The sequence below is a fragment of the Oryzias latipes genome, chromosome 9 (genome assembly GCF_002234675.1).
Source record: "Oryzias latipes chromosome 9, ASM223467v1".
NCBI lineage: Eukaryota > Metazoa > Chordata > Actinopteri > Beloniformes > Adrianichthyidae > Oryzias > Oryzias latipes.
In genome coordinates this window covers 19174085-19193263 of record NC_019867.2, presented here as the reverse complement: position 1 = coordinate 19193263, position 19179 = coordinate 19174085, and the positions used below count along the sequence as shown (strand labels likewise).

At 39.8% G+C, this 19179-nt stretch overlaps 1 protein-coding gene across 10 annotated transcripts in view; it reads right to left on the bottom strand.

The window, feature by feature from the left end:
- Positions 1 to 3945: 3945 nt before the first annotated feature.
- pbx3 (PBX homeobox 3) overlaps positions 3946 to 19179 on the bottom strand; it is a 58850-nt gene continuing 43616 nt past the window's right edge. For 2 of the 10 annotated variants that reach the window (XM_023958622.1, XM_011479412.3), the window contains exons 3-11: positions 16959 to 17200; positions 15814 to 16004; positions 14692 to 14827; positions 13839 to 13868; positions 9659 to 9824; positions 9002 to 9079; positions 8489 to 8601; positions 7618 to 7707; positions 3946 to 5401 (exon numbers count right to left, since the gene is read on the bottom strand). In XM_023958622.1, the coding sequence (XP_023814390.1) occupies positions 5309 to 5401; positions 7618 to 7707; positions 8489 to 8601; positions 9002 to 9079; positions 9659 to 9824; positions 13839 to 13868; positions 14692 to 14827; positions 15814 to 16004; positions 16959 to 17200 (1139 nt within the window). In that variant the 3' untranslated portion in view covers positions 3946 to 5308. The remainder of the gene's footprint in view (positions 5402 to 7617; positions 7708 to 8488; positions 8602 to 9001; positions 9080 to 9658; positions 9825 to 13838; positions 13869 to 14691; positions 14828 to 15813; positions 16005 to 16958; positions 17201 to 19179) is intronic. The other 8 variants (XM_020706107.2, XM_020706108.2, XM_020706104.2 and 5 more) reach the window with 5 other exon arrangements.

Sequence of the window (19179 nt, the reverse complement as noted above, 5' to 3'; positions counted from 1 at the left end):
TTGATTATTGCTCCAACTTCAGGTTTTTTATTCAGCATTGTGTTTTTTACACAAATAGAGGTTTATTCGGATCCAACATTAAACATAGAACTATTGGTTTTTAAATGACTGTATTTTCCCTGCTCCACACTGTCTGCATATGAGAAAAAAGGCCTTTGATAATCTTTCTCAGCATGTTGCCATCATCTGTTTGAATCAAGTCATCTTCAGAAAAATAAAAACCTTGCAAAGGATATGTAGTAGACCTTTAATGTTTTGTAAAAGAGGACAACACAACACATCAGAGGCAACTTGTGACAAACAAGCTGTCACTTTACTTATCATTTTATACTATTTCTTTGTAAAGCTCACAAAAAATCTAAGCTTTTTATTTATTCAGTGACCCATTTATTCATAAAAAAAACAAATAGTTTTTGGTAGTTTTTTTGTTTTTGGATGTTTGGGATATATGTTTTGTCCAAGAAATGGAACACGCAAAACCCAAACCTGGAGGATATTTGGAAAGAATAGATAAATATTAAAATGAAGATCATAAAACACTTGAATGACAGGATTTGAAAAGATGATAAATTCTCATAGCATTCTTTTTTTCTTTTTTTTTTTACCAAACTTTGGTTCCACCATCCATGACTAACCTTTATTACTTCGTAATTTGTTTTAAATGGAGCTTTAAAACCTTTTCTTTTAATAGATTTTTTGGACAGGAATAAACTTTGTGAAAAGATTTTGGGTCCATCTTCTCCCTTTTGCTGCAGCATCAGTGTTTTCTCAAATGACAAAATAAAAAAAAAACTTGAAATCACATGACCTTTTTGAATGTTTTTTCCTTAAAATAAACTTAGTTTAGATTATTTCCAATGTATACACAATTAAATCCTTATTCCATGTTAATTCATAGCAATTTATTGAACATCTTGCTTTGAGCTGCATGAGAAGCGCTTTTTATAAATAAAGTTTAATGTGATCTCATTGTCATCCTATTTGTTTTTTTCAATTATTGAACTAAAAAACAAAAAATCATTTATCATCACATTTTTAATTGATATGTGGACTTTCGCTTCCAGCACAGATATATTTTTTCATTCCATAAACTTCATTGCATGCACAGGATGCATTAATGATGCAAAGATAACTGTCTCAGAGTCTCAGGAGACAGTTTTCATGGTAAAATAAAAAATAAAATCCAATTTCAGCACTTTTGCATCAAAATGCAATTCTTACATCCATGAAAGTGTCCCTATGAAAACTAAAAGCACTTTTCCTCCCATATGATTTCTCCAGATAACTGCCAGTCAACTGCCCTTAGCCCCCATTACCTCAGAAATAAGGCTGTTTGATTTTTTGAAGTCATCTTCCAGTACAAACCTCAATGATTGGTTTCACTGAAATTGAAAATGAGCTGATGAAGATGTAAAGAGAGTTAGGATCAAAAGTTAATTAACTCCAGTGTTTTAAACTTAAAGGGCACTCAGGCCTAATCTCTTAGGCAGTGCGGCTGAAGAGATCAGCGCAAAGTCTATGGTCCTTTATACCTCCACTCAGTAAATCACACAGCTCTACACGACTCTTATGTCTATGAGTGCACTTACCAAAGCATACTCCAACGGAGAGAAGTCATTATCCTAACGCCATGCTCAACGAGTGAACACACCTGTATTTATATGTAAATCCAAGAAAATTTTGTTCTATTTATCCTCTATTTTTAAAGACAGAAAAAAAGGATTTTAAATGTAACGATGAGATTAACAAGTAATGTAATCTTCATCTGCATCACTTTTTAACCCCTGTGCTATCTTAGATGACCCCACCCTTACATTGACATGTTCTCCCTACCATGAGAAAGGTGGATAATGCTGGAAAGATTTCATGTAATCCATGGACACTAGTGAGGTTCACAAATCATTGAAGAAAAAAGGTTCAGGGCACTGTCTAGTGGGTCTAGATGACCCAACTCCCAATGTTAAAGTGCCTATAGCACAAGGGTTACGAGAGTCAGTGTTATACACAACAAAAAAACGTTGATGCTTTCAAAAAGATCTGTTTTTTTTCCTTAAAGTACAAAAGATAATGTGTTGGCTAACTTTATTGATCCTACATTTGAATAAAATTGCTATATTTATTGCCAAAATGCACTTTAGGTGAACTCTAATGTAGATTTATGGATCAACTGTTTGGAAAAAAGTAACAAAATGATAAAGAAAAACTTTAAAAAATGAAAATGTGTTTGTTAAAGTCTTTCTTTTAATCTTCCCTTTTGCTGTATAATTTAATTAAGCATCAAAGGTTCATACTGTAGTAAAACGTGGACTTTCTCTGCCCTTCCCCTCCAAAATCCTGTTTGTTTTGTCTTATCGATTCATTTGCTCCATCCAAAAAGGAAAAAAAAAAACAGAGAAACTCACTGAAAATAAGCACAAGTAGTGTTTGTGTCATTTACAGTCCCGTTTACGCTTGAGAAACATAATTATGAAATATAGTTTGAACTTTATACCAATTCAATTTAAAAGCAGTGGGATGCAATAACAGCATTTTACAGTTTAATGTAAACAATCACTCCACTGAGATGCAGTATAACATGGGTGCATGAACAATGCACTAAGAGCAATAAATCAAACTCTGACAAAATTACATTTATTTTTAATCTAATATGAACTCTACCTTAATAATATAAATGATATCTTTCTCTAATTTAATTGGCACCAGCTTTGTGCACACTGCTAATATAATTCTGAATTTCCATATTTAATGATGCATGCTTTTCATGGTGAATTTTACTTAGAAAGTGTCGTCCCTAATGAACCATAGAAAAAGCTTTAATAGGTGTAATCTGGGAAAATATAACTTCTTTATTTTAAAGGTTTTGAAACCAATATTGCTGAGTGCTGTATTTAAAGTCTGCTAGTTTAAGTCTTGGGGAAGCAAATGTATTTATTAGCCAAGGTGGAATGAGCAAATAGATTGAAAACGGTAGAAGCAATGTGGTTTCTGTACTTTATTTCATAAGATTTATAAAGACAGTATTGTTTTATAGCTGTTAGAAAATTACCTGTGTGTTTAAAAAAGCAGCTAATTTGATTGAATTTGTTAAAAAATATAATCTCCTGTTAAGGTAACTCAAATGCTTAAAATTGCACACATTTTACAGATAAATGCTAAAATTTGTTTAATCTAAAGCGTTTAATTGATGAAAAAAAAGAAACCTCTTGGATATGCATTATGGAAGACAAGAGTTACCTGTTTTTATTCATTAATAATAATGAAAAAAACAAAATAAGAAATAAAGCGATTCAGCAAATTTGGATGTGTGTGTGTGTGTGTGTGTGTCAGGGTTCTGAAATTGGGATAAAGATATGATGTGTTCAATGAAGTTCTGCACTGGTTGAGTGGACAAATGTGCTCTCTGGGGAAACCTTCTGTGGATTACGCTTGAATTGAACCCTTTACTTCTGTCTTCTGTCGAAGCCCAACCACACGTGCGCGCATTCGTGCACGCGCACACTAGGCCCCTTTAAACCTGCTGATGGATGGCTGATTCACAAACACTGCATTTCATTGGAGTTTTACATTATTGAAAGTACAGGTTTACGACTGTGGGAGACGAACACTAGGCGGAAACTGAAGAGGAACATCAGGAATAAGGGAACTCTGCTGAGACAATGAGAATAAATGGATGTCAATTTCCATGTGGAATTGGTAACCAATGATCCATTAAGCCAGCCTTTCCACAACAGACAGATAAAATCGCTTGAATTAGAAGCGGCTGACATTTCATTTAATTGCACTAAGCATGTCAGCTTACAGCAGCAAACAAGATCCTCACTTTTCACCAAACCTTATAAAAAGCCACAGTAAATACATGATGAGTAAACAAGCCGGAAATTATTTCTGTTTACACAGACAAAGTTTTGTTGAGAGTGGAAAAAAAAGGGCAAAAGCACAAACTTCTATGTCATGAAAGCAAAAAGTTTATTCATGTTTGAAATTACACAACTACCACAAGGAAGACTTTTCTGTCCAGGGTGTAGTCTGGTTAGAAAGTAACACTAAACATCTTTAGTACATTAGAATCACTGCCACAAATCATTGGTCATGACGTTTCAGTTTCAGAATCACATACATTAGAAAAAAGAGAAAAGAAGTCTGGAACCCTGAAGACCAGAGCTGGAAATGTACAGTTGTGAATACTGAAACCTCTATGCATTATTTTTAGAATGATTTTTTTTTAATCCTTTTTGAAATGATTTAGTAACAAGATGAGCAACATTCAAAATGTTTTTTTTCCCTCTGTATTTACAACAGTTTTACTGTTTGGCATTTATCAACAATATTCATCACCAACCCCTCCCCCCCTTCAGTAAAAGCCACAGACCAACACCTTTAAACAACACCTTTAAAGCCCGATCCCCCCTGTCAATTTACCAAGGTACTGATATTGTGATCACTTTGCTATTTTTTTTTCATTTTTTTTTCATTTTTTTAATTTGAAGTTGCATCGTTGCAACTTAATTTTATTAAAAGATTAAAATATACATTAGATTACATAGAATGAATGAAGAATTTACAGTGTTTTTTGAGATGTGGCCAAAAAATAAGAAGAGAAAAACACCAAATCGGGGCCAACGAAACAGTGGCGGTGGTATAGTTTAGAGGTAGAAAGTGAGCACTCTAAGCTACAGAAATGTTGGAAATGACTGTTTTCTATAAATGAGGTAATGAAGCTGTTTATCGATTGGTAGGATGCATAATTACTCTTAAACTATATTATGTACAACTCCTCCTGTGTGCCATGACACAGTGATCAACTGTGGGGGGATTTCATTTCTGAACTTTAGGAGCAGAACAAAAAGTAAAACTAAAAAATTAGGGTGTAAACGCCAGAAAACTGCTGTCAAGAAAACAGAATTATTAAACTGGAGTCCTAATCAATATAATAAGAAAGTGACTTTTTAAAAGTCTCATAATGTCGTCTGTTCTTTTACATTAATTAAATCATCCTGAAAGTTTGAAGGCGTTTATATTTATACATGTCTATTTGTTCACCCCCCCACACAATAAACAAAGAAAAGCAAGGTGATTACACTTGATTTATGAAGACGGAAAGAAAACACTGAGCGATCAGAAAACACTTGGTGCTCTTAATGGAGGATGCCATTTGCGTGTGCGCCGAAGAGTCCCGGAAAAATTTCGGAGTACTTGAAAACCAATCCGTTTGGGGAAACCGGGTGTGTGTTTTGTATCCTCTGCCGTTGGTCAAGCCTGTTTGAAAAAGTCCATGGCCAGCTTGGGGCGAAGATGCTTTTATAGCGGATCAATTTGAGGTATCGGAATGCACACTTCCAGGTCCTTCTGTGGGAGATATTACAGAAGACGGAGTTGTTGCATCTTGCCATCCTCCATTAGCCTAGGACACAAATAGGAAAGGCTGAAATTACAGTCAGGTACTCTGAAATACTAGCTTGGCAAGTTCTAGGTTCTTCAAAAAAAATTAAAAATAAAACAAACGCAAATCTAAAGTCATTTATGCAGCACTAATTATGTCAAGTCCCATGTAACCACAGCAAACACAGTTGTCTAATGTGATTAGTTTGCATTGCAGCAACATCAGCAAAGAAACTAAAAAAAAAAAAGTTCCTGGACCAATGAGAGCAGTGTCCAAGCAGATTTCAGCAATGACCGACAGCTTGTCGCTACATATTCTCCTGTCAGTCAAGAAGTGGGAGGGCTCGGTGGGGAGAGCTGAGTGAAAGTGACAAGGCAGGGCCTCTCTGCGAGAGCCAGTCTTCGCCAGCCCGACTTCCTCTCTGCTCCAGGCGTGACCTAGCCTTTACTGGATCGCTCTACGTCACCAACAACAAAGCTAAAGGTTACTCTGAGTGAACAGCTGCATTGGGCAGTGCCTGCTGAAGAAATAAGAAAGCCTTGGTAACAATCATCATGCCTGCATCCCAACCATTTCAGTTATGGGGAATTTTCCTTTCGTGTGTTGCAGCTTTTCTGAGCTGCCTTACAGAGCTGATATGGAGGGCTGCACATGGAAGTTGAAAGCCCTGTGAAAGTGTCCAAGAGCTTAGAGCAGTAAAACTGCAACCAAACCCAAATCAATCCATAAGCATGAAGCATTGAAATATACCATTTACATAAAACAGCCTCATTCTGGTCCATAAAACAATATGTGGATGTTTCATCATTTTAAACAATGACTATGCTTGGATTTTACACAAAAAAGAAATATAGCTACAATACACAGGCAGCAGCTGGGATGGAGCAGAGACTGCTGTCGAATAGCATTTCGCTCTCATCCTCTGCCTCAGTCTTCATCCTCCCTCATCAACCAAATTAATCTTTACTGTGATAGCTTCAGATTATGTGCTGCTTTACAAAAAAAAGGCGCCGTATCAAACCTCATCAAGGAAGATGGAATTCATGTCTGGGAACGGCTGCAGGCAACCACGTGTTCACATTTTATCAAGGAGATAAGTCTGTGGAAAATTCTGTGAAGCATTTCAAAACAGCTGAAATGCAACAGATTCAGAAAAGGATGGGATCATTTTTTAATCTTATTTTTGGCTTCAGTCAATGAAACCTGGAGGTCTAACTCATTATTTTAACACCAGGTGATAAAGCAGTAACACATCAGCTGGTTTAGAAAAAAAAGAGGTTTTCTATTTAAATAAATTTTTGTTTACAAGATTAAAATTTAAGAATCAGCGTTTCTTCTTTGCTACTTTCTTGTCCCTTTGTGGCAGGAAAGAACTGTTGCTTTAGTTTAAAATGTAAAAATTAAAAATTTCCTTTACCACTTTTCATAATTCAAACACGATTGATGTGAAAGTATTCTTTTATGTTCAAGCACATTTAGTTTTCATATGGAAATCTGATCAAATAAACTACTATTGAATTACCTTATTTTCCACACGTTATGGCATACTTAAGTAGGGACCACTTTATAAAGATTCATTCTGTTTGTGTTTACTGATGTCAAACCATTTTGAAAGATACTCTGGTAAAATTTCTGTCTGTATTTCATTTGAGTTGCAACAAGGTTTTTAGTGTCATTGTGAATATGCAAATGTGGCTAACATGTAGCGGTGTACGTGTTAGCATAGTCACAGTCACATTAGTTTTAGCAGTATTAGTCTGTTTTTTTTACGTATGTTACTAATGAGGTTGGGAGTTTGTGTAATCACAGTCACGTTTGCTTTAGCGGTATCAATCTGTTTTTTTTTTATGGGTTGGAAACAAAATTGGGAGTTACAGGTATTTTGAATATGCTAACACTTCTAATTTAGCTATGTGTGGCATGTTTCAAACAAGTTCTTGAGTTACCGTAATAAAGCCTGACTGACTGACAGACTTATCGACGACTCTTTAGTCCTGCACAATGTGCGTTATATGTGACATAAGTTTGAAAATAGACCATTTTCAAATGTGTCAAATTGTTATACTAACAATAGAGTTTTGTGAGTCTAATTATCACCAAGTTATATATTTTGTAGTGACAACAACAAAAGGGTCTTTACATAATAAAGTGGGATTGTGTAGACCAGGCAAGCCAGTTCTCTGTCTACAGAACTGCAAACAGTATAAAAACGAAGAACTAGCAACAGCGGCACTCACGTTTAAGTTGTGTTGACTGTACATGGGGTTCCCACCCAGGGCATCATTGTATCCTGCCGTCTGACTGATAACATGGCGCAGGGTATCCACCTGAAGAAACAGACAAGGTAGATAAGCTGGTCAGCTGGGCGTCTCCTCCCAGTGGGCCAACACTAACTGCAAACATGCTCAAAGAAGCAGAATGTGGCAACTGGTTTGAAATCAAGAGACTCCTCAGACAACACAAAACTAGTTGATTGTATAACTAAAAAAAAAGCTCACTAGCGCCACAAGCATGCTAAAATATTATATATATTTAAAACAGGTATGGACTAATTAAGGAAAATGAAAAGAAACTGGACAGAAAAGATGGATGTACCAAGGATTCTACCTTCCTTTAAACAAGCAGAGATTTTTGGTAGCAATTTGCACAGATAGTGTTGATTGTGTAGCAGCGTTGAACTGAAAATGGGTAGACATTGACGACAATAACAGGATGAGACAATAATATTGAGTACAGAAAAGAGAGGGAACGAAAAAAACCAATACAAACCCAAGAGCCCAAGTCAAAGCCAAATGCATTCACAAGACGTTTAGAGCCAGGAAATTGCTTCGTGGCATGACACCAGTGGGGTGGGATCATATTTTGGATGCCAAAATATTCCATCCAGAGCGAAATAGTCAGCAAACACTTGAGTCAGTCGGATGTTATTGGAGGCCCTCGCTTGGTAATTTGAACTGCCCTTACAAGAGCAGCGTATCGTTCTTATTTTTTCTCTTTTTTTTGGCTTAATGTGCTTCAGACTGCACTGTGGATGGCTCAGTACACAGGCAAGACGAGGACAGCTCTCTTCACTGGTTGTCGGGAACTGTCCTCGTTTGTTGGTCCTACCTGTGACTGTACATTGGCTCCGACTTGTGCCCCTTGGTAAGAATCCCCATTCAGACTCTGCATGCTCAAGAACATGTCCCCCGAGTTTGGGAGGCTAAAAGAACCTGAAGAACCTGGAAAGGGAAGATGTAAGTAGCTAAATACATGAGAGGGCTATAAAGGGAAAGCACAGACATACACACCCACGCACAAGTAACGGTGACACACAGCACGCCAGAATCTGCCAAAACAGACCCATCTCAAGCAGACGAGTGCACATAAAAAAGGACTCCCATTGAGCAAGCAACTACAAGGATGAGGGAAAAGAAGCGAGGAGCCAAAACAGAGGAGGATGATGTGCGGATGAACGCAAATCAAATGAGAATCACATGACACAGGAGGACCAGTTCTACATGTGGTTGGTCGCCTGAGCTACCAAGAGTTCCACATCGCCTACTTCCAGTCTACAACTGGTGGGGAGGTATCACATGGCATATGACAAGGACAATAAGAAGCTTATGAAAAGACCAGTACCAGTAAACATGTTGCTTAAAAGAGTGTTTTTGCTCTCTGCAGAATCCAGCTGAAACTCTTCATCTTTCATCTGGAATCCTGGGTGCAAGAAAAAGGGACCACTTTGTAAGCTTACCACATCCCTATGCAGGTTAATCGAGTCCAATCCCTGCAACACATCACTTAAACCGGAAATAACATACCCTGTTAGGCTCTGTCTTTTCATGTCAGTTAAAATGAACTGCATATGTTTCCAAATACTGACATTACTCGAAGTAAAAAATGCTCCCAGCAATTACGTTTGACTTTATGAGAAAAAACACTGCATTACATTGGCACTGTGTCCCATTATATTACAGATGACAGGAAGTTGACACAAAGTCAGAGGAAAACAAATCCCATGGCATCATCCTGAACTCCTCTGCTTTTTTTTAACCCCCAAAATACATGTATTTTCAGTTCACAAGTCAGGAACGTCCTCTTTATGCATGATTTTGCTTAGCCTCAACTGTCTTATAAACAGGAGACACTGTGATCCCCAAGCTGGGAGAAGAGCCTGTCAGTCTTGCCAGTGTGAATGGTGCATGAGAGAGTGCGGCAGGCAGGCAGCAACGCTAAAAGTTGAAGTCGAGGGCAGATCTTTTATATATAGTTTTGTCTTTATGCAGGAGTGCCTACCAGAGTTAGGAGTGGTAGGTGAGTTGGCCTGGCTGTTCTGCACTGCAGCAGCTGCAGCGTGCGCTGCATTTACGGCAGTCTTGGCGGCATACAGGTTGGCTTCTTCTTGAAACTTGCCAATGTTTTTCTTGTATCGGATCCTTTTGTTGCCAAACCAGTTGGATACCTGGAAGGGAGAGCAGAGGGAGGAGGAGCAGAGGAGTCAGACGTCAAGCAGTCACTGCACCGTGCACTGAGAAGTTGGATTGTTTCAAGATGTCATGTTTGGGTCCATCAAGTACCAAATTCCCAGACCCTGCAGTAATGTCCGCCGGGTACACGAGCTAATTAAGCTGTAATCAGAAGCCACTTGTGTCTTCTCATGGATGGGAGCATGACATGCTCTCAGATCTGTCTCCTGACAAAACTAAAACACAAGAGGCTCCCACTGCAGAGACATTAAAGTCACTCGAAATATATTTCCCCCTCATATGGTTGGGTGTCAAAATTACAAATTTTGGCATTTCCCCTCAGTGAAAAACCTGAACATTTACAATATATTCCCTAAAGAATACTGACTGATTCCAGATCACTGACTCACAGAGATTGACACCTCATGCAAATACAGTTGCTTTAATAATAAATCTAGAAAAAAATGACTGGGAGCATGAGGAAAATATATCAAAATGTGACCGTTGGTAAAAAAATTGGTTACATTTTGCATTCAAATTCATGAAAAACCACTGTGCAGATTTGATAAACAGTCATGTCTGACTTGTTATTATTCAAGCATGCAGAAAAAGCTTATGATCAAACATACGGTCGCTCTCAGTTAATGGCAGTTTAATTCTGAAAATAATAAAAGATTAATAGAATTAAGAAACATTTGCGCGCATGCTTGACTGGTATCCCAGAACTCAGCTTCTGTTTACAATATTTAGAAGCAATTGTTAAAGATAAAGACCTGCAGCTGTGTTAGGCAGTTAGCAGATCACCCAACCTGTCAGCATTAACTGATACATCAAGAAAATCAACTTAGAGTCCATTTAAGTCTCTTTTTTATCAAACATTTCAAACAAAGAATGTAGAAATGCTTATTTTCTAAAATGATGAAACCTCTTTTTGCAACACCAAGATGTTGCATGAGCAGGGAATTGCATGTGTGAACGCTAGCTATGCAATAACACTGGAATAATAATGAGATAATGCCTGTTTTTAATGGTCCTATAAATTAGAATGTCTTGTCGCCATGCTGCAGCGACCCCCACCCCCACTCCCTCTTCCCCTCTCAGGCCCTGCAGCCCCCGGCTGGACCAGCCAAAGAGCAGCTGCCCCCTAATGACGCTTTATTTAATTTCCACCCGTGTGCTTAAATTTTAATATCCCCAGCAGCCCGCCAATGCTGCGGTGTAAAAACTGACTGGATTTGCAGGACATCAGATCATTTCTATCCTGCACGTCTCTAAGCTCTAAATCTTTAATATCTAGGCAATTAAAATTAATGACCATTCAGGCGAGGCCCACTGTTGGCAGGGTTTCCTTGACATCAATTGTTTGATGGGTTTACCTAGAGGTTAAACTAACAAGCAAGGTTTAATTGGAAGCAATGAAAGCCCTGGCCATCATCCTTTTTACTTAACCTGCTTATAGTGGATTGTAGGGCCAAACGCGGCGCAAATTCTCGCTCGTTTAGAAAGCTCACAATGTGCCCACAAACAAACCCCTGAAAATCAAATGTTTTCTACTGCTCATCAGTCAAGCTTAATTTGGCAAAATGTGTATACAGTGTACTAAACAGATCTACATTTGGGGAAATGAAGACTTTCTTATTGTTACAGAGTTTACTCCAGTTTACCACATACTGTTACTTTCAGCAGCAGCAGCTGAACGAAATTCCATAGTGCTGTAAAGAATGACCATTGATGTTGCCTGTTAGTATCTGTTTTAAAAAGTCAGAATTTTTCAAAAAAATGTCAGCAATTTTACAATGACAACATACCTAAAGTGCACTGTGTTACTTTAGGTATGTAATAGGAAGTAGAGTTGGCTTCAACTCTTGTTCGTGTTCTGTCTGTATTCCTTCCTCACACATTATTCTCACACCCACTGAGCTCTGGACTTGGAGATTCTAAGGTTCAGCTAAGTATTAAACAAATGCAAGGCACAGCATGGTGGGGAGCACAACCCAATCTACAGAATAATCCCCTTCCAACTCAGAGAGGCTCATGGATTCAATTGACTCCTATGTTTGGTGGGAGTGAGGATCTGAGACTGCGTTGGCTGACATCTGCTGTTTATAGCAGAATACTCATGCAGACTTGAAACTATCAATGTTGGTGATGTGAGAGGGGCAAGAAGGCCCCACTCAAAATATTATACTACAAGATCTGTCAGCCTATTTGGGCCAATGCAACTTTTAAGACCCACTCACATGTTCTTGTGGCATTTTTCTAATGATGGAGGATATATATAAAAGAAAATTGAGCTCAGAAATTCATTTCTGAGTATTTCATTATTCAATTTGTTCCAAATCAGGAGCAGATGAAAAATGCTGCTTGAAATAGAGCTTATTTGTAAAGTAGAAAACACACGCTGGACTGAGCCACTAGATCCCTGTTACCCTCTTCATAGGGGAGGGGAAGTGGGGGCGGCGGTGCTCTGCAGAAACTATTACGTAAACCTAGAGAATGACAAAAAAAAATTTTGTTTAGGCTAAAAACTATAATTAAAATGAAAAGACCACTGAGAACGCTTTTACAGGAGATCAAAAGATTAATGGACGGGACTTTAAAAAATGCATGGAACTGCTCCAGCTATTCTTGATTACTTACTAGGCTCAAATGTAAGTTTATATGTAAGTTTCTGTTTTCACTGAAACCCACTACAGTCATCTATTGTTATAGATGTGTTACAGTCATCATGGAACTAAAGAAGTACGACTGCTTCCTACACATAAAGCGAAATTCCGTTCATTCAAGATCAGGAAAGTATTAAAACATAATTTTAACAGATTTTGAAAGAATTCAAAAGAAATTGCTTACTAATAAAGTCTGAACCGCCGGAATCTGGATTAAGTTCCAAAAACGTGTGCATGACATGCCTTTCTAATGACTTCTGTAGAAAATGACGAATCATCAGCGGCGATGCACCGAGCACAGCTGCAGAGTGATATTAGCATACCATTCACAATGGATGGCATTCTTAATGAACTATGCATGCAATAAAGAAAGTGCAGCACCAGCATTTTAGGGAGGTTTGAACGATAACTTAGCCGGGCCCTCAGTGTGGCCACAGAGCTGAGAGGGTTAAAGTTGCACCTAGTGTTGTGTCAAACCTCTGACTCTGTTCATTAAAAACAAGCAAGTCAGTAGTAACGGCTTTGTCATCTAGACTTACGAAGAACCTCACTACTCAAAAGGGGAGGGGTTATGGTGCAAAGTGGGGGGGCAGCGGCCCCCAAAGCAAAAACTTTGGCCCCCCACTTGCCCTCTGATTTTTAAGCCAATATTAGTCTAATCACTGAGAAAGATTAAGAAATCATATTTACAAGCTTCTTTGAGGGTTGCAAAAGTAACAATTAAAATGAAAATAAAATCAAATTGACATTACATGTCCCCCCTTCCCACCCCTTTTTAAAATGTTCTAGCTCCGCCACAGCCACTAAAAACTATTTTCATATTTCATCTAACAGTTCTTTTTAAGGGAAAGTGTTTTTAAATTCTTGAGATGTGGGGATTTCCTAATAAAAAAACGTTGAAAATTCAGAAGGAAATTTTACATCATGAACCTGGTGCAAAGCAAAAATTGATCAAGAGAGGGGGGTAAATCACTCCGACTGAAGATTTGAATGACCACACAACAAAGTCAGAACAAAAGTAATAATGCAGTGGTCCAAAGTTCATATTACATGTAAGACATTTGTACATACATATGGTGATAACAAAAATATGAATCGATTGAAAATAGTCTGTGGTCTGATGTGACTTACAGGTGGGGATGTAAATGCAGAATATCATCATCCACACTTGTTTGTTTTAACAGTTAGTCCAAACTTTCAGTAGTGTACTATAACATTAGCATTGTTCCAGCAGTGTGAGGGAAGGAGGTTCTGTGCAGTGGAACACTGGAAGCCTAATACATACATGAACAAAGGAGGTACAAAGAAAATGAAAACAGTGGATCAGGAGAAGTTATGACATACCTGTGATACTGTGATGGTGCTTCCCACCCCCTGAAGGCAAAAAAGAATGGGCTTTTACAGTATCTGACTCTTCATGACTACACTCAATATACCCCCTCAAGACCCCCTCCCCACACAGACAAAACACTGCAGATTATTGTATAGACTCATGTTTCTTTGATATTGTGTCTCATGGGGACAACAGGGAAACAATAGAGTATAAAAATCTAGATAGTAGTCACAATCTTAGCAGAAAAGAGCACAGGATAATAACAGTTTGGATGTGGGGGTTAGGTGTGAGAGATATTGCCTTCAGGTTTACTCGAGAAGGAGGCTGTGATATTCGAAGTGGGAAAAATCTCATCTTTTACGTGTAAAATATCTCTGTGAATTAGCCAAGTCCTGCAAGGCCATTCGAAGAGCAGACATACAGATAAATACCCGGCATCATCGGGCGTTCTGAGGCACCGGCTCTTAAATTTCTTCCTAAAATAATGGATGATGCCATTTTTTTTTTCTTTCTTTTTTTCCTCCCCAGCTTATGACCTGAGTGACTGACCGGGCAACAGAGAAAGCACGAATGGTGGATGGGAATGAGAGGGGGAAAATGTCAGGGGACCAAGCGTAAGGGCGGCTAAGGAAGGACAGCATAGTGCTTTGATTGAGGCTAAGATGATATGGGCCTCCCTTCCCTGCAGCGCTGCTCTGACTGACTGGGACCAGCCTTGACTGAAGCATCATTAGGGAGTCACAATGTCAAGGTTAGCAGAGGACATTGTGTCTTGTCGGTGTGACCCACTATAAGTATCCCTCTAGACTTGAGCCATCCCCACCTTGATTACCCACCAGCTACTGTTATTTGAGCTCTACCCACCTGGGAAACAGTGATGCTGCATTTCTTGGCCAGCTCCTCTTTAGCTTCCTCGCTCGGATATGGGTTACTAAGGTGGGAGTAGAAATATTCGTTCAAAATTTCCGTCGCCTGCTTGCTGAAGTTTCTCCTTTTCCGCCTGAGTGAGGAGGGGGGCAAAACAAAAGAAAGGCCGAGCAAGCCCATTAGTGTGACCGGCATTAAGTCATCCATTTGGATTGAGCAAATTGCACAATCAATCTCACACATAAATGGTGAAAATAACAGGGAATGGGCTCTAAGGGCCTCCAGGAGCAGAATATCACGTCCTGTTCCAAGTGAAGTCAACACACAAACAAAGAAAAACCACTAAAACCAATAAACTAACAAGAACACACAAACTCACACACACTCTCAAAAACACATACAATGTTTAATTTGGTCTGTTGCTCTCCAATCTCCAGTCCAAGCGTGTAATGTGTAGAGTTTAGTGCAGCGGATGGGTGGGCTTCATGATGGAGCGCAAAGCCCAGTCGGAGTGCATCTTGGTACATTATAGAAATCATGGCATGCACAGTTGAGCATTGTTCCTGAAGTGCCGCCGCCCCGGGCATCTCCAGCAGAAACAAGGAAACTCTAACTAGATCTGGGTCCCCTTTTCCTCCCAAGGGCAGTACTTATCGTGTTGCTGAGCATTTGCCTATTTTGCTTTGTTTACTGCACTTTTGCAGGCAGTGGACGGTAAATGTGCTTCCACTCGGCTTGCCCGGCCAGAACTAGTGGCGCTCTCAGCGAAGCTCCACAAAGCATCCTACTGCAGGTGATTAGAGTAATTCATAACACCTGCTGATGACCTTCCCTCCATCCATTACACATGACTCGGCCCCCATTTCATTTGGTCTTAACTGCTCTCAGGTGTGAGGGTATGATTGTCTAGAAAATGGATAATACATGGAACATGGACATAATTAAAATCACGCATCCCTGCAGCGCTCGTCCTGCAGGTTGTGCCAGAAAAAGGAAGAGCAACTTCCGACCTGCGCTAAAACATTATGTGGGTCATGCAAATTCAACAGAACTTCCCCCCCCCCACACCAAACGCACACACATGCACACATTCATGCTAAACACACACCATCCACTGACCTGGCATCAAGGAATCTGGAGCGCAGGATCATGACAGCCTCGCAGGTGCTTTGCTTTAGCTGCATCTGGATGGAGCTGAATTTACGGTGGATTATTCCCACCATGCGCTCAATCTCTTTGGGCGAGATGGGTCGCGTGCGAGATTGTTCCCTCAGTAGATTCATCACATGGGTGGTGAACTCGTTACATGCCTGCAAAGAAAGAAAGTAAAAAAAAAACAAAAAAAAAAGGTAAGTTGAGGCAAATAACAGCAATTTACTTCCAAACTACAAAAAAAACAAAAACATTGATATTTTCAGTTTAAACTAATTTGTCACTAATTGCTGTTATTTATATTCATCCACATTCAAAGCTTTGACTGCTCAGCTGTGATGACAGAAAAAAGGTGAAGGCCCTTTTTGCATAAATGAAGAACTGCAATTATGCTCGGCCATAACGAAGACTGAATTCAAAGAGCTTTTCAGTAAACCAGTAGTTCATGCATGATTAATTAGAATAACTCATTTACGTAGTGCACACTTTAGCTCATTACTCTGAGTAAAATTCGTTAAGTATTTACATTTAGATAATTAAAACCTGGAACCACTCTTAAGAAAGATGCATTTACTCCAGGCAGAGTGTTGTGTGCCTCTGCACCTCCTCTCAGAGAGCACAAAGTAAATTAGTCTAATTTAGCCCACTGGCTGGCTAAGGCGTCACTGTTACACCTTCCATTTTCGCCCAAAATACCCATGTGTCTCCTGGCGGGCAGTGAAGTGTTATGTGAAGGAGCGTTCGTTTTTCACACAAGACAAGGACTATCTTTGGATTTTTATAGTCCGACACATAAGTAATCCTGCAATCGATTCTTTAAAGTCATAATAATGCTTGTTTTCAAAATTGAAAGTAATATATATCTTTTAAAGTGGTACTCTTCTGTTTTTGTGATATGTCAAGCATGTGTGGTTCTCTCATGCAACGGAGCCGGAGATTTTTCCAGGAGAAATATAGCTATCATTACACCTGAGCATGTACTGCTATAACATGCGTGCTGAAAGAAAGGTTGTTGTGATGCAAATATTCTTGATGAGTGTTTGCTTTTTAAAGCAGAGCCTTTGAAAAACGAAATCTCAAAAGATCTTTCGCATCTCCAAATAAGTCTGTACCTGTTCGTATTTCTCGAGCTCCGTGTGGTAAATCTGTCTGATCTGGGTGAGTTTGGCTCTGTAGTCGGAGTGTTCGATGGAGTTGTCGGCTGCCCCGCCAGAGGCGGCAGCGGCCGCCGCCGCAGCGGCTGATCCGCCACCTTTCTCTGGTCCCGCCACTCCCTCAGCCAGCAGCATGTTGTCTAAACGCATAAGCTGGGGGTCTGGAGGGTCCTCCTCCTGGGCGCCACGAATGCTTAGACCTGCAGCGGCACACAGATGGGGACAGAATCATTATGCCATTCAGGAATATTGAGGGGAAAAAAAGCCACAAATGTGTCAAAGCTGGGTGGTTAGGTACAATGAATGCCACATGCCTGCACAATACTGTAATTTTTTTTTTCCTCCCAGGTATAAACTGAGTGCCTCTCATGTATGTGCGGTGTTCCTGCCATCCATGTCTAAGCCTGCTCTCTTTTATTTACACACCACACTGCACCTTCTGTGCACGGGAAAGCTGACATGACAGCAACATCCATAAAGTGACAAATGCTCAATGGTGAAGTGGCACTTCTGCTCTGTGAAAGGATGCTAAACAGAAAACTGTACCTCTCCAGTAGGTGTTACTGTCTTTCACACAGTGAATCTGGGGAAGTCCACAAAGTTCCTGCTACTTTTCTCTTTTCGATTTGCATAAACTTTTATTTTTAAGTCCAAGCTGAATGTTTTTTTTTAATTTAGTTTACGGTGAGTGTAGCGTCAATCCTACTTTGAGTAACTTTTCTATTCAAAATCTTTCTTGTTCTTTTTGTTTATTTGGTCTTCCTTTTCACCCCCCCCCTCCTGCTCTCTGTCTCACCACCCTGTCGCAATCACGCAGCAGAAAGCATGCGTGCACACCTGGATGCACAGGGAATGCCGCCACAATGGCAGGCTTTCCAGAGAGTAAACAAACATAAAAACACTGCAGGTCAAAATTACAGCAAAAACAAGCGGCAGCAATCCAACCAAGTAAATGGATAAAAACGCGGCTCAATGGGCAGTAAATACAGAGTGGCCACTTCAACGTTCCGGGTGCTGCTGTTTCAATTCAACAATCCCTCTCGCAAATCAGGGATTTTTAACAGCTCATTATGGGCTTCATTAAGGCATAGCCAACCCTTGTTTTGTTATTCTTTTAAAATAAGCAGCTTGATTGTGTTAGCCGGTTGGCCTGCATTCAGAGAAGCCCTTTTACCGCGTCTGACCCTGCACACCAGCACAACACAGACTGTTCGGGTCACATAGGAAACATGACGTTAAAATAACGTTATTCCATTCATGGATAGACTGACTTCAGCTCCTTCAGCTGTGATGTTGTGAAGGGAAGACTGGGTCCTTTTTGTGTGGGAAGCATTAGGATGCTGGACGGAGTCCCATCAGGCTTTCAGAGCCAAACTATCCAAGTGGACAACATGTAAGTGCTCCACTAACCCCCATCCGCATCCCACTGCATCTCTCCAAAGCTCCACACAGACTCCATCGTTTCCATTTCAGCTTGAACGGAACACAACGGCACATGACTCACATGTTGATTGACCAGATGCCTGGCTTCATATCTCAACATGCTCTAATAGCTGGTGGTTTATCTGCCACAACAGTTCATATTTTCCTAATTTGCTATTTACTCCCACTCTGATTCAGCACAGGCTCAGCGGGCCATGCTTTCCTTTGTGCTGCGGGTGGTGGTAAGTAGGTAGGCACGTTTTTCATGTCAGGTATATTAAATATAACTCTGGGACGCAGCGTACATTTCCACACCAAACCCAGTTGTCACTTTCACTCCACTCACTCTACATCCAGGGGAAGTGCAGCTGAGGGAATTTACAGGGCTTTTCAGCTAAATGGGCATAAATCACTGGTTTCATTCAAACTAAATAATCACAGCCTTTAAAGAGCTACTTGTCTCTTACCATATATTACCACAAAGTTCCTGTGTGCAATACTGCGGCCATTCGCAGGCAAAGGAAAACAGAGCGAGACATTAGAAAGTGACACGTAATCCTGTTAGTTCAGTGACATGCGGAGTGGCCGCGACATTTTTATCATACGTGTCCATTTCTATTTGGTAAATCAGTGGGATAAAAATGATTACTCTGCTGCTCTGAGAGGCAGACGGCCCTGCAGGAGTGCACCAGGGTGCATTTGTGCCACAGCAGCTCAAGCTGGTCATTCATAACAGGCTTTGGGAGGAATTGGAGTG